Here is a 13,812-nt window from a genome sequence, read left to right as displayed (position 1 = left end):
GACAACTATCCGTCCGCACTGACGCGGGGGCCATTTTGGTAGCAGGTACCTGTAACCGTGTAACTTAAAGAGACATTGTATTGTAATGCATGGGCAATATAGATCATTGTGCACGCCGTGTCCATAATAGTCCAGCCCAGTCCTCACCATGTTGGTATTTTGCGGCAAAGCATTACCAGAACCGGTCCTTCCGGGCTCCCACAGTAAAACAGAGGTGTCGGTAAGATCAACTTTACAGCTACATAAGAGATAACTGCGAAAACGCAACAATACTTTCCCATTTTTTCCGCATTGATTCATGTAATTGAAAGAGTGAAAATGTAGTTTGAGGGCCACCAGGACCACTTGCACCTTGCGCACCGAAAAGCCTGTTGCATATTGGCGAGGTTGAAATTATGCCAAAAGGGCAAAAGCGGGTGAAAGCAGCTATTGTGTAACTCCTGTGACGAGTTATGTTGTCACTCACCTCGTACCTTCTGTTCGTTAGACGCTTTTTACGTTGATATTCTTCCTTCTCTATCTCACTCCGTAAGCCCCTTATAGAATCGCCTCACCGACGTGATGCACTTTTAGTTACCAAGCGCTTCATAAATGAATACATAACAATAATTAACAATAAATATAACGCAACAAATAAACTTATGTCCCCAGGGAAGTGGACGAAAGTCTGGGGTGGGTGAGAAGGCTACAGGAGACATACTGGAGAATCTAGTCTATCCTCAACATGATGCGTGGACTGCTTTTGGGCCCACTAAGATAGACCACTGGTTGCAATATTAGGCATCAGTGGTCCTTTACAATTCCACGGGCACGGGTAGGGAGACAACAGCACTTTCAGCACTTGTCACTCCAACCTCGTTGATCTTCTTGTGTCTAGTTTCATCAGTGCGCGCACACAAATGTAACATTTTCTTTGCCGTTAATAGCTCCTTGTTCAGAGAGGAATAGATCATTAACCACGACTCCTGACACACTTTTTCTCTACTAAATTTTAATTTGTCTCTAATCCTCTCCTTGAGTGCCGGTCCAAACTTGCATTTTGAAACCAGCATCTTAAACATGGTCACATGTTCTTCATCCATCTCCCCATCTCTGTTTGCGGACTTTAAAGCGGTACCTTTTAAGTATAGTGAATGGTTGTGGAAAACTATTAGAAACTCAATGTCCCAGAATCCCTAGCAGCTGTTCTTTTCATATCACTCCCAGATTTGCTCAGAGTAACTGTTGCCAGACGAGCACTTCAGAAACTTTCAATGCTTTGTAAATGCAGGGCAGATATTAGGTAGCAACCCGCCTCTTATAGAGGCACAGCGGATACTTTGTTTATGTATCGTTTAAAGGAAGAATCCACCAGCAAAATGGGGGAAAAGCCAGCTGCCTGGTCAAATACGGGGAACATCCCCGCAGAGGGAGCCTAGGAGAGCAGGGCTCGCTCTGTCCCAGCTCCGGCTGTGATGGCTGGCTTGAGCGATGTGGTGCTGAGGGTGTCCGTGAAGTCGCTGCAGGTGGCTCCCGGGATGATGGCGGCCGCCGTGGTCGTGGGAGTGGTGCTCGGAGTAGTCGCGGGGACCCTGCTCTGCTTCTTCGTGTTCCGGCCCGCTTGAAAAAGAAGGTAGCGTGCTCCACAGCCGGGACTGACTTAACAGCTTAATAATCTCCGCATTCTTACCCCTCTCAGAATCGCTTGCATTTGACAGATTGTATTGCAGTGGAAACCACATTGTAGATGGTGTCATTAATGTTTATGCGCTCTTGTATCTTATTTTATTCCTCTCTTTGTTAGTAGGAGCCACTCTTCTAGATTGCTTTATTAAAGTGCATATTTATAGATTTGCTAATCTGTGCACATAATTGTAGTTGATTTTAATTTAGCAATACAAAGATTGACAAAACATTCAGGGGAAACAAATCAAACTTTGTCAACAGATGAAAATTCGGGAGTGCAGGACAGCGCTCCTTGAATTGCAGCATTTCATAGACTTTGAAACAGCTGAGTAGGAATAACAGTAAAATAGCTCCCACCCTGAACCATATCTTAAATAACACCAAAGGACACAGCCCATACTCCCTAGAACAGTTTCCTATACCCTTTCGTCGTCCTTCCTTTCACGTATCCATCCACACATCCATCGGTTCTCACTTTCACCCTTTATTAATCCACATTTGCATGCTTCCTTCATTGTCCATCCACTCGTCAGTATATGCATGCATCCATTTATCTTTTTAGCCATTGATCCAGTCACTAGGCCATCACCTATCCTTCCACCAATCCTCAATTCACTCTGCTACTCATCGTTCCATTGCTCCATCCATCACTCCAATTGGTTCATTCTAAAGTCCATCCATCCTTCCACCCTTCACCATTTCTTCCTTCTTTGTTTCGAAGTTTCCTTCCTTTTTTCACTCTTCCTTTCCCCTTCCATTCTTGTCTTTCTTTCTGCCCATCTTACTTTTTCCTCTTGTGTAGATAGCTTTTTTTGTAGGTGGCTCTATGTGTGGGTGGCTCTGTGTGGGTGGCTCTGTATGTGTGTGTGTATGGCTCTTTGTGGGTGTAAATGCAATAGGTCATGCATATGCGAGCGATTTAAGCTATTGGCATTGTAAATGACAATGCCATTTATTTAACGATTGAGCTATTGGCAATGTAAATGACAATGCTATTTATTTATGATAAAAAAAAGGCATAAGCAATGCCAATAGCTCTACCTTTAATAATACCGAGACCATTGCATTGTAAATGCTTGTTATGAGATTGCTTTTAGTAGAATTTCAGTAGATGGCCATGTTACCTTTCTCAGCGAACTTTAGTTGCCTACCGGCCGTAAATCGACCTTCTACATATAGCACACTTGACTTGATTGTTTGGTAAATAATACTTCATGTGGACCTGTCGCTATCGTGCCCTGTAAGGACAATACTTTACTTATGAAAATATACTGTAATATGAAGCTGCACATATACGTTGACTGTGAGCACTCTCATAGTGTAAATTAAAGTTGGAGTGAGCACTCTGTTTTGAGGTGTATTGTCTTAGCGCTTTTTTCATAGCGATATTAAGCAGCACATCGCTATTTTTCATAGCTTTAAGTCATGCAACCTGCGTGAAGGTTTTTGGAAAGGCGCTAAGACGGTGAGATTGGAAAGGGTTAAGAAACATGGAAAGAGTATCTGAATTGTAGCGTGATTAGCGGAGGGCCACAAAGGTAAATACATTTCTGCTTGGTCCATGCTCTACAAAACGGGAAGTGACGCTAAAGCACTCCCTAGTTAATTAGGAGCAGCCATGAAGGGTGGTAATTAAACCAACCAATGTTTAGCAGTGGGCGGGTCACAAGCCCTTTTATTGTACACGAGTCTCGCAAGCAAGAGCACTGGGTACTATTCTCACATGCTCGACCTTAAAAATGAGATTGGAATCAAATATAAAGATTCTGGACACTAGTGAAAGGTCTTTATGGGAGACATATTCGAAAGCGATTGTTTATAGGCAATGTCTTGCATAGTACCTAAAAGATACTGCCGCAATTCTAAATCAGTGGCTGCTCAGGGATAAATATGATGAATTTTACATGCGCTAGAACAAAATGAGCTTACATGCTGATTTTTAGGAAAGTAATTTGGTTTGTCCGTTTTTGTGTCGTGATATCATAATGTTTCTTAAAATGTCATTTTATTTGTTGTCTTGGTGCCTCAGATCTAATTTGTAGTAAACTTTTATTGCAGCTATGGAGTCCCTGGACGATCTGGCAGCACGTTATAGACCTTCTTTTATTGAATCTGATGACACCCCGAAAAGATTTGAACCCGCATATGTAGATGACATTAAAGCAAACCTTTCAGAAAAATTTGCTTTCGTTTCTTCAAGTTCAGACTTCAACCCAGTAAGTAACTTAACTTTTAGTTGGTCTTTCATTTTCTTTCAGCAACCAATGGTTAGTTCCCTGTATTCAGAAGAGACCATAAAAGTCCAAAGTTTACCTTGAATATTCTGCAAGGAATTCTGAGACTCTGCATTTTATCCAGCCATCTTCACTTGAGTAAAATGTGTTTACGCAATAAATATAAATTATGAACTTGGTGTTTTAATTTATAAGTGCTACTCATACATATTTTTTCGTAAAAACAAAAACAAAACATGCCACTGTGCTTCCGAATCTTATACTGAAAATATGTATGAAGTAGCATATGACACGTGACTGACTGGTGCAGCCCTATCAGCCTTGTAGTGCACTGGGCTTTTGGAAATCATGAGTTATCAAATAGGCTACTCCAGCATTGGGCTACGAGATATATTTTGTGATAGATCACCAAGCGTCTTTTACATGTATTTACGCTCCTGTGTCAAAACTAAAAAGCCTCCATTTTATTATACTACTCTAAATAAAAACTGCTTATTTTTGTACAGCTGGTCTCTTGATGCGCATGGCTCTTTATTGTGAAGCATTACTGTATTTTACAGTTTCTGAGCACCAAACTGGTTATTCTCTTCTGGTGTAAACGTTGACTACTTTGCTCAAGCTACTGTTAGAAAGTCAAGATTACTTGGTTGTGCCAGTCTGAGCTCCTCTCTATCGAGGTCCTGCAGCACTAGTGGTAATGACAGAACCTACTATGAATCACAAAGATCTGGCTGCCCTGAAACCAGGGTAAAAGCCCTCTAATCTCTCAATCTACCACTTATTCTTATTTTTTATCCCATTCCCACCTCCAGCAAGGTTTGTTCCTCACTCATGCTGTAGCTGGGGCTTGCACTCTTCTTACTCCCCCAAAATGGATTATCTGACTTGCTCTTTTCCTCCACTTCTTTATTAATGGATTTTAACGTGTTCCAATCTCTAGACCCCTACCGATATTGGTCACAGGGCTACCCTCACCCAGTTATCAAAGTGGTAAATAGGCAGAAGACATTTGTCCTGAGGTGGGCAGGAGTTCTGCAGAGGGAGGAATAACACCGGCGTGTGGAATTTAGTAAAATATCTACTTGGCCATGGGGCAGTTTGCGTCATAAATCTACTTGTCCTGTAACAAAATCCAATTGTCTCTTTTGTGCCATGTAACGCGCCGACAAATTACGGCAGCAATCTTATTATATAAGAGTTCTGATATAGCATCTCTAATTATGCCAGGGCTCTTACCACAGTAGTGTTTAAATACTAGCAATTCCCTTATGTTGCTACGTTTCTGCAGGTCTACATACTGGGGCTGAGAGTAGTGGTAAGCAATAGTTCAAGGGTTGGAATGCCCTTTTGAGTCTGTGCAAACCTACTAACTTGCATGCTTTAAGGGTTTTCACCAACTCTTTTCTAATCTTTTCCCAAACTTAAAAAGGTTGGAAATTTACTCCTGACCGTAGCAGATGTAAAACCTCTTCTAGGGTTGGGAAAAAATGTGGTTGGAGGAAAAGCGAACTTGAAACATTCAGATTTTTACCCGAGCAAATCTACACATGCACATTTGCTCATGCTAAAATGCAGTTCACAAATATTTTTTAGGAGTACTATTTCTTGGCCTACTTCTGTAAATTCTTGTGAATGCACTTAAACTGTATATGTGCACTTAATGCAAGGATATATACCATGGATGCACTTTTGAGATTTTCTTTAATAATTGTGCCTCTAGGCCTTGCGTTAATCATGACCTTTTGTGTGTAGTAAAATTCTCCCTCGCTCACTGTGAGTGACATTATTCTGTACTTTTACTAGGAGCATATTGGCACACAACATAGTTTTTCAGTGCCTGGAACTGTTGTGCTAATGTGTGCTTTTTGAGAGCAAAAACAATTTTTGCTTTTGCCAATGCTTGTTAAAATGGTGAGGGCCCAGCAGTTCCCACACCGATAAGGTTTTACAAAAACAAGTCGAGCATTGACAAAACCAAAAGTCTAGCCACCAATTTCAGACCTACTGGCTTTGCCAGTGCTTGTTTATTTGTTTCCCATAATCTTATTTCAAATGGTTACACTGATTTTCCATTATAAATATTTTTGGGAAATACAATCATACATCAACATGTTACTAAATGATGCTGCAAAGATATGGTACCTAAAATCTTACAGTAGATTTGCAAAATGGTATTTTTTTCCTACTTGCATTTTTTGGTGACCGTTTTATTTTGAAAGCAAATACTCATCACTCTTGCTTTCAAGCTTCTGCAGATATTTGTATATAATCAGAGGGCGTTCTGGGAGCATTATACATTGCCTCATAACACTTAACTTTGAAAACGTGTGTACACATTTATACTGGAACCACCGTCCGTAAGTAGTGCAGGCTGAGCTTACATTTACTTTTACTGCTCACCCTAATAATAAAGGCTTTGCATTAATGAACCATAAATACAAGTTTGAACAGCATTGACTCGTGGACAAACATATTACCTTAACTGTAGACCATGCCCTTCCCTAATCCATAATGTGGTATAGTAAACTGGCAGCAAAAGGGTTTGTGCTGAAGGGGGTTGGGCCTACTTGTCCCAAGGACAAAATACACATCAAAACCTGTTGCCCTTGACCCCAAACAATATGTCCCGGGCCTACCTAAAGACACCGCACACATGGACCTCAATTACACATCAAGGAATATATGCAAATACTGTAAATATGTATAACCGTGCACACAGGGCTCCTGGCACCCATGGAAACAAGCCCCCAGCCATTAATTGGCACCATAATTAGTGTCAATGGCCCATAGCAGTAAGGAGCTACAATAGAAGGCAATTTAGTTGTAGAGCTCGAACAATTTGCTTATAGAGTACATAGAATCAGTATTCAGAAGTAGTATACAAGTAGAACTGTTGCATCACTGTATGGGGTGAGTAAAACCACCAGAGCTCTGTCTACATATCTGTGACAATACAATTCTAGCACTTCACCAAAGGCTCTTTTAGTTTAAGTAGGACATTTAGATATGTTCTTATGGTCTATAAGAAAATCAGTTATTACATGTTGTTTGATCCACGGGAGCCCGTGTCAGCCCAAAGCGGCTTCAAGGCACTGCAAGAGAGTAGGAGGCAGAAGGGGGAACAAGGAAGCTTTGAAAACAAGAGAAACCAGGAGGTAGAGGCGAACGAAGGGAACTTGATTTTGAAGCAGTTATGCTTCACGGTCACTGTTTTAAAGCTATGAGGTAAAACGGTTTATTTAGCACATGTTAAAAACCAAAGCTCTTATGTGGGCCTGGAATGCAATTCATTTTAAGCTAAGAATCTTTTTCAATATCTTGAGGAGTGTGATGCCTAAAGTTTGGGTAAAGGATGCATGTCTTTTATACTACTATTAACTGTTACTCTGGGATATAGGTTTGCATAGAAAACCTGATACTCGGCAAGCTAATATTTTTCATTATATACACTTTAAAGTAGCTGGTACTTATTGTACAGATCTAGTTGGGTTAGTTCTTGTTCCTACTAGTCCGTCTTAAAGCATTCTGCTGCGGAACAGGAATTTGACATTCCCTTTGGATGTGCGAGTGTGCAGGTGCGTGATTTACAATCTCTCATCTGATGGATCTTTTTAAGTTGACTGAGACCCAGAGGAAGTCTACAATAATAAAACAATTCAGCTTTTGTGAATCCCATTTGGCCCTACAATAACTACCAGGAATCCAAGGATGAAATTAAGTAGTTTTATTACAAATTAATAATCTGACTACTATATCTGCATAGCAAGAGAATATTGCCAATATGGAAGATTACAGCTGGCAAGCGGAAATATCGCCATAAGTTCAGACTACGTAGAATAAGATATGAAACAATCACTGCCATACAAACTGAGTAATAGCTGTTCCTTAACAAAACTCAATCTCTCTCCAAACATGAATAAGTTCTAAAGTTATCTAATCCAGGATCAAAGTCTAGAATAAGGTCCGTTTGTGGAATAGGGTCTCCAGGAAATTCAGAATTGTGAGCTGTCAGCATAGTAAAGACTCCAGTAGAAGCCTTCCAAAATTGGAAAAAGTGTTTAGGATGAAGCTTCACACTTGCAAGAATAAAGGAAGCAGAGAAGCGGCTACCCCTCAAAATCTAAGGGAATCTACATTAACTTCTAAAACGGTGTGAGCACTAATTAAAACCAGTAAAACTTCAACAACAATCGTATCTCTTCCCACACTACCAGGAACCATTCAGTAGTAGTCTTGTGCTATGTAATTGCAACATTACCAGCCCTTCCCATCCCCCAAAACCTGCACTGTTATTTCAACATTGCACATTCACTGTTCCTTATGCGCAAAGAATAGGAGGCTTCATCTGATCATTAGGTCTTAATGATTTTTGCTAAAATGTCTCTTCTCAGGCTTTATTATAAAGAATATAGTACAGATAACAATACTCCTTTTCTCTAGCTAATGAAACCTGCAGAATGCACCAGCAAAGGAAAAGAACACACCAAACCAAGCAAAATATATTTCAAAATTGAGGCCTTTAGCCAGGTCCACTTTAATTATACATTAAAGCATGCACTTCAAATTCATGATTCTACTTGAGCACATGTAGCTCAAGAACATTTGCAGTATGCAAGTAAAAGCATACATGATTACACTTCAGATATGACTTTGAGAACATATGCAAATGAGACTAATAGTATAAATGCAAACTTGAATACAGAGTACATTGTTGTGTTTTAAGCTGAACATTCGTGCACCCGTTTGTAAAACTCGTGTCTACAACAAATACATTTCCTTAATGAGTTAAAATGTTTGCACACATCAAAGTTAAGGCACACAGTAAATATAGTATCGCGTGTAGATACATAACGGCATTTATGTGACGTGTAAGGACAGTCTAAATTGTGCTACTCCACATGTTAACTGTTGAATTCCGTATCTTGAGTCCTTTTGAAAAATGTCGTAATTTTTGTTTGCTTTTCGTAGAGAACCACTGTGGATCCGAAAGACCATCTTAAAGTGTTTCTCCGTGTTAGACCTTTCACTGCTGCAGAAATTGAGCAAAACGACTCGCAGGTATGGAATAAAGTGACACATATTTGTTTCTTATTGCAGTTTTTTCAAAGTAGGCAGTACTAAATTAGTTGTCATTTGTTGATTATTTTCCTAGCTCTTGAAGTTGTTGTAAAATGGTGAGTTATATGGTGGTGATTCTTGAGATATTTATTGACCATTGGTAAAGCAGCTTCAAGAAAGAACTCAATGACTGACATGTAGTGCAGGCCGTTTTCTCCTGCACTTTACAGCCTTTTCGACAAATCATAAAAATCCCTTGCTTGAGCTTGGTTGAAAAAGGAAATTACTTTATCTTCTGGCTTACAGCAAAAAAATATAATATTTTGTTGTGTAGAGATGGAAAGACTACGTTCTCTGTGATGGTTCCCTCCACAGCCCTTTGTCATGTATATTCAACCCTGAATGGTGGCTGGGATATGATGCATCTTTACTTTAGAGCATGGGTACTGTCAAACACTTACCCAGGGGCCACAAGGTTTGGTCTATGGTGTGACCGATGGACGCACAGAGGCCAGCAAGGTGGCGATAGCAGGTCTGAATGGCTCAGGGATTGTGTAAAGAGGTCTAAAAAAAGTTAAATAAATGAGCAAGCATTTATTTGCAGGTTAACTTAAGTTAAGTGATGGATTACACCACTGTAATTACTTCATAACTTCATTTAATCTGCAAATAAATGCTTGCCCGTTTAACATTTTTACTGAATATTAGTACTCGGCAAGTAAACAGCAGCTCCTGCCGCTGTTCACCAGTGGGGCTGCATGTAAAAGTCCAGCGGGCCGCCAGCGGGCCGCCTCAGGCCGTACTTTGAATTTCACTGCTTTAGAGCATGGGTACTCGCAAACATTTTCCCAGGTTGTAAAAAGTAATGTCTGTGGTGTGCCCCACGACCGCATTGACTTCAGCAGGGTGGGAGTGGGGTATTTGCGGGGTGTAAGATGAGTGTAGGGGAAGGAAAGCTTGTACATGGTGTGGACAGCGAGTCAGTTATTTTGAGGATTTTATTCCAGACGGCCGCTAAATGAAGCCCTATCTCTAAAAGAGTCATAAGTTCTACAATACTGTTATGAGGTATCTGAATTGCAATCCCTCCTTAACACCTTGAGCTAAGCCTTCTCTGCTTGCTCTCGCTACTTTGGAAGACTCCCCTGTTAAAAGGAAGTAACTTGATTATTGCATTGGAAAGAAAAAGATTTGCACAATGTGAAACCAGAAAACCTGGAATCAGTCCTGGCTTTCCTATTTGTCCAAATTGTGTAATCCTAGGCAATTGTTTAATTTCAGTTTGCCTCCTCTTTCTTAATTATCTCATAAAAGAACACCTTGAAATGCTTAAAAGTTCATTTTTGTACACTCACTTAAAAGAAATATATGTACATCTCTCTAATCTCGGGGGGAGTTCCAACAATATATTTATTTTTTCGGAAATTCCGCGTCACCATTGTTTTTTAAAGCACATTTGGCGCTACTGCAAGGGCAACAGACGCAGTGGACTGACTAACGCGGCAAAACCCCACAATATGGGTGCCGAAGTTCTGCCATCTTTGAATGTCAATACATTTAACATTACCGCATGCATTATATACATAATGTATAAAAGCCCAACAGTAACATCTTGTACCTTGGAATAAATTCATTTTTGTAATCCATAAAAATTCAATCAAGCCCTGGATGGGCAATTTCATCTGTTACCATAAAAGAAAAAATGTAACATCTGTAGCGGATAGCATATTTTGCCAATTCATACGGCGACTGGAGACAGCCACTTCATATTTTACCGAAACATGTTACTAAACAAAATTGGTTAGTTTTTCATTTCAGTACATAGCTCTTCGTAATAACCACATCTCTCATACCGAAGTTATCACTATGTCATTTTTGTATTGAACTGAGAAGAGCTTGAGCACTTCCTTTTCTCAGGAATAAACTGTATTCTGTCATGAGATGCAGTCAGCCACCTTTCCCTCCCAGGCAAACACTACAGTCTTAGAAGTCTGGCCAATATCTGCAATGTGTCTTTAGGCCTACTATTTAAGTACTGATCGGGAGTCCCCCGTTATCCCCCCCGCCCCCTGTCCCCCTCCCTCACCCTTCCCCTCTCAACAGATTACCTTCTTATAGAGCCAAGGCACATTTCTCAGGTATTTGTGTAAGTCATTAGTATTAGCAGTCACTCGCATTAAGCAGAGTGCCATATCCCCACCATGGAGAAATAGTGTCTCCAAGGTGGGGTGGGGTTTAAATTTCTGCTCTTCAGGAAAGGACCCCAAGGCATCTCTGAATAGCAGTCGCCTGGAACATCACTATCTTCTCTGTACCGCCGATAGTAAATCTTCTTGAGCCCTGCATTACTGTTCCTCTTGAAAGTTCTATCTTTATCAGCATCCTCCACAGACTCATTCCCAATGATCCGGCTGGCTCTCACAGCTGCCAATTGCATTACTCCGACTACAACACATTATGTATATGGTCTGCCAAGCTTACCACTTCTAACGCCATCCGTCGCCTCCATTGGCTGCCTGTGGCCAAGCTTATAGAATTTAAGGCCCTCTGCATATCGTTTAAAATCTTGAGTTTTTCTTCTACTGGTATCCTGGCCAATCTGCACACCTTTTATACCCCCTCCCGCCTACTCCGGTCTATGGAACAGAATCTTGTGGCTGTCCCTAGGGTAAGGAGGCTCTGTGCTGGAGGGCGTTCCTTTCCGGTGTTGGCCGCGAAACTTTGGAATGTGCTTCCTTCTTCCAGCCGCAGTATTAAGTCCTATTTTCCTTTTCGTAAAGCTGTCAAAACATTCCTCTTCCCTCCACTGTAAGTTGCCTTTTTTCACTAGCAACGCAGTTTTCTGCTTTCAGCGCCGGGACGCCCCTTTGCTGGGGCAGCCGTGCTCTCTATAAGCCATAATAACATTATAACATAACTTTTCCTAGGATTCTGTCTAGATCAGTCTGTACACATGTACATGGGAGGAATAATTAGATTCATACAAAGTGTCTTTACTTTGTCAAATTTGCTATTTTTCATGAAGTTACTTGGTACTGCAATGATGTTGGACTAAAACAAAGCCTGTGGAACTCCCAAAAATGCCTCTGCATTTAATGTTTTCATATGGAGTAGCGCATCTTGCTCATTCGCAGTTTTATCCTGATCTTCTATTTTTTGTCATTTTTTATTGGAGTTCAAAGATAGGCAATTTCATAGGTTACAAAACAATATAATAAATATAAATCAGTATGTGACAAATTATATACACCTGTAATATATTAAGGAAGAGGAAAAAAGGAGGGAAAGGGGAAAAAGGAGAAGGGAAAAAGCTATGTATAGGGAGGGAAAGAAAAGAGAATTCGAATGATCTTCTATTTTACCACTACAGGGTGCTCTTTGAGCTGTTCCTGTTATTTGCTGGACCATCATTGTATAGTGAAACCATCAAATCCTTCAAATCTGTTATCCCCGAAATACCATTTAGGTACTTTATGAGCCTGTGTTTGTTAACTGGGTCAGGAGCTAAAGCGGGTTTAGTTGTTCCTTTCCCAGTCAGGCCTCGGAAAATCAGAATGTTATTAGACCTGCTGGTGTACTGACTTAAATCATCTGCTCTACCAAATTGTAATGCTCTTGACTCATAAACTGGTTTTGAGTTATGTGATCAGTGCAAATATTTTAATTCACTTAGCTGCCAACTTCTATTTTATCACATTTCAGAGCACCTTCAAATATGTGAGTTCAGCATGTCTGCTGTACAAACCACTTGAGGATTTAACAGACTAACATTTTGCTACATATAAAATACAAATCTAGCCACATATAGGATACACGTGACCACTGACTTGCCTCTTAGTTCATTAACCGCATTGTCATCATGGCGGGGGCAGGAATGTTTTTTTAAATCATGTTTAATTATCACTTTTAATAAATACATACCTGAAGCATGAAGTGGTAGCACACTTATTTGCAATCAGCAGATATAACACTGAAATGGTTAATCATTTCCCAATGACGTGGTTTTACAGCTAAAACGATATAGTGTACAATGTTTGTAAATGAAGTTTGTGAAAATAATTGTCATTGCACATCACCAGGTAGTGTTCTGATTTTGTTTTCCTCTTGTTTAAGTCTGTTTCCATTCCACTTCTGAATTTTTTTCCCCTCGTAATTCCAGATGTATTTTGAAATGCTATTCATTTACAAGCTGTTAACGTGTTGAGTGTTAGAAAAAAAACCTGACCTCTTAAAAACTTTTGTTTCACAATGATTGTCCTGCAGCTCACTTGACAAAAACCTCTGATTGTAATAAGAGAAAGAAAGTAAACACCGTTTTCAAGGATAAGATGAGAAACCGTTAGTAAAAAAGAAAAACTGACATTAGATCACTGTCCTTTTTAAAAAAAAAAAAAAAAAATCTTTATTTGTAACTAATTGAAAGATATACAATGAGATATAATGTCGCAGTACATCATGCATCATAGTTAACATTAGGCCAACGTATCCTATTCATTCATATTTCTTACATCAGTTGCAGGTATCACTTCCCATCTGTCTTGTTCGGATATGACAGCAGCCTTCCTCACTATACAATACTGTAGTGTTGTACATGGTGACAGGGATAGAGAGAGAGTTACGTCACATGACAGTCCACACCATAAGATGTCCAACTTGTAAGTCCATCGTGCCTTAACACCAGTACAACTGGTTATGCAGCCCAGCCATTCGCCCACCCGTCAACAGCAGTGCCCAGTCCATTGGGCTTGCATCATGGAGGTTATTACGACCCCTCCCCGCCCTCCTGCATCTGAACAGCATCCTGTGATTATGCCTCTGATCCCCGATCTGCAGTTTGTGTAAGATAAGCTTGCAA

At 40.3% G+C, this 13,812-nt stretch overlaps 1 protein-coding gene across 2 annotated transcripts in view; it reads left to right on the top strand.

Moving 5' to 3' along the window:
* Positions 1-13,812, top strand: part of KIF20B (kinesin family member 20B) — a 608,549-nt gene that overhangs the window by 57,920 nt on the left and 536,817 nt on the right. For both annotated transcript variants that reach the window (XM_078642920.1, XM_078642919.1), the window contains exons 2-3: positions 3,724-3,881; positions 8,868-8,957. In XM_078642920.1, the coding sequence (XP_078499046.1) occupies positions 3,726-3,881; positions 8,868-8,957 (246 nt within the window). In that variant the 5' untranslated portion in view covers positions 3,724-3,725. The remainder of the gene's footprint in view (positions 1-3,723; positions 3,882-8,867; positions 8,958-13,812) is intronic.

This window comes from Lissotriton helveticus, chromosome 5_1 (assembly GCF_964261635.1).
Source record: "Lissotriton helveticus chromosome 5_1, aLisHel1.1, whole genome shotgun sequence".
NCBI lineage: Eukaryota > Metazoa > Chordata > Amphibia > Caudata > Salamandridae > Lissotriton > Lissotriton helveticus.
The sequence above is the reverse complement of the archived record's forward strand: the minus strand, read 5'-3'. Positions and strand labels throughout refer to the sequence as shown.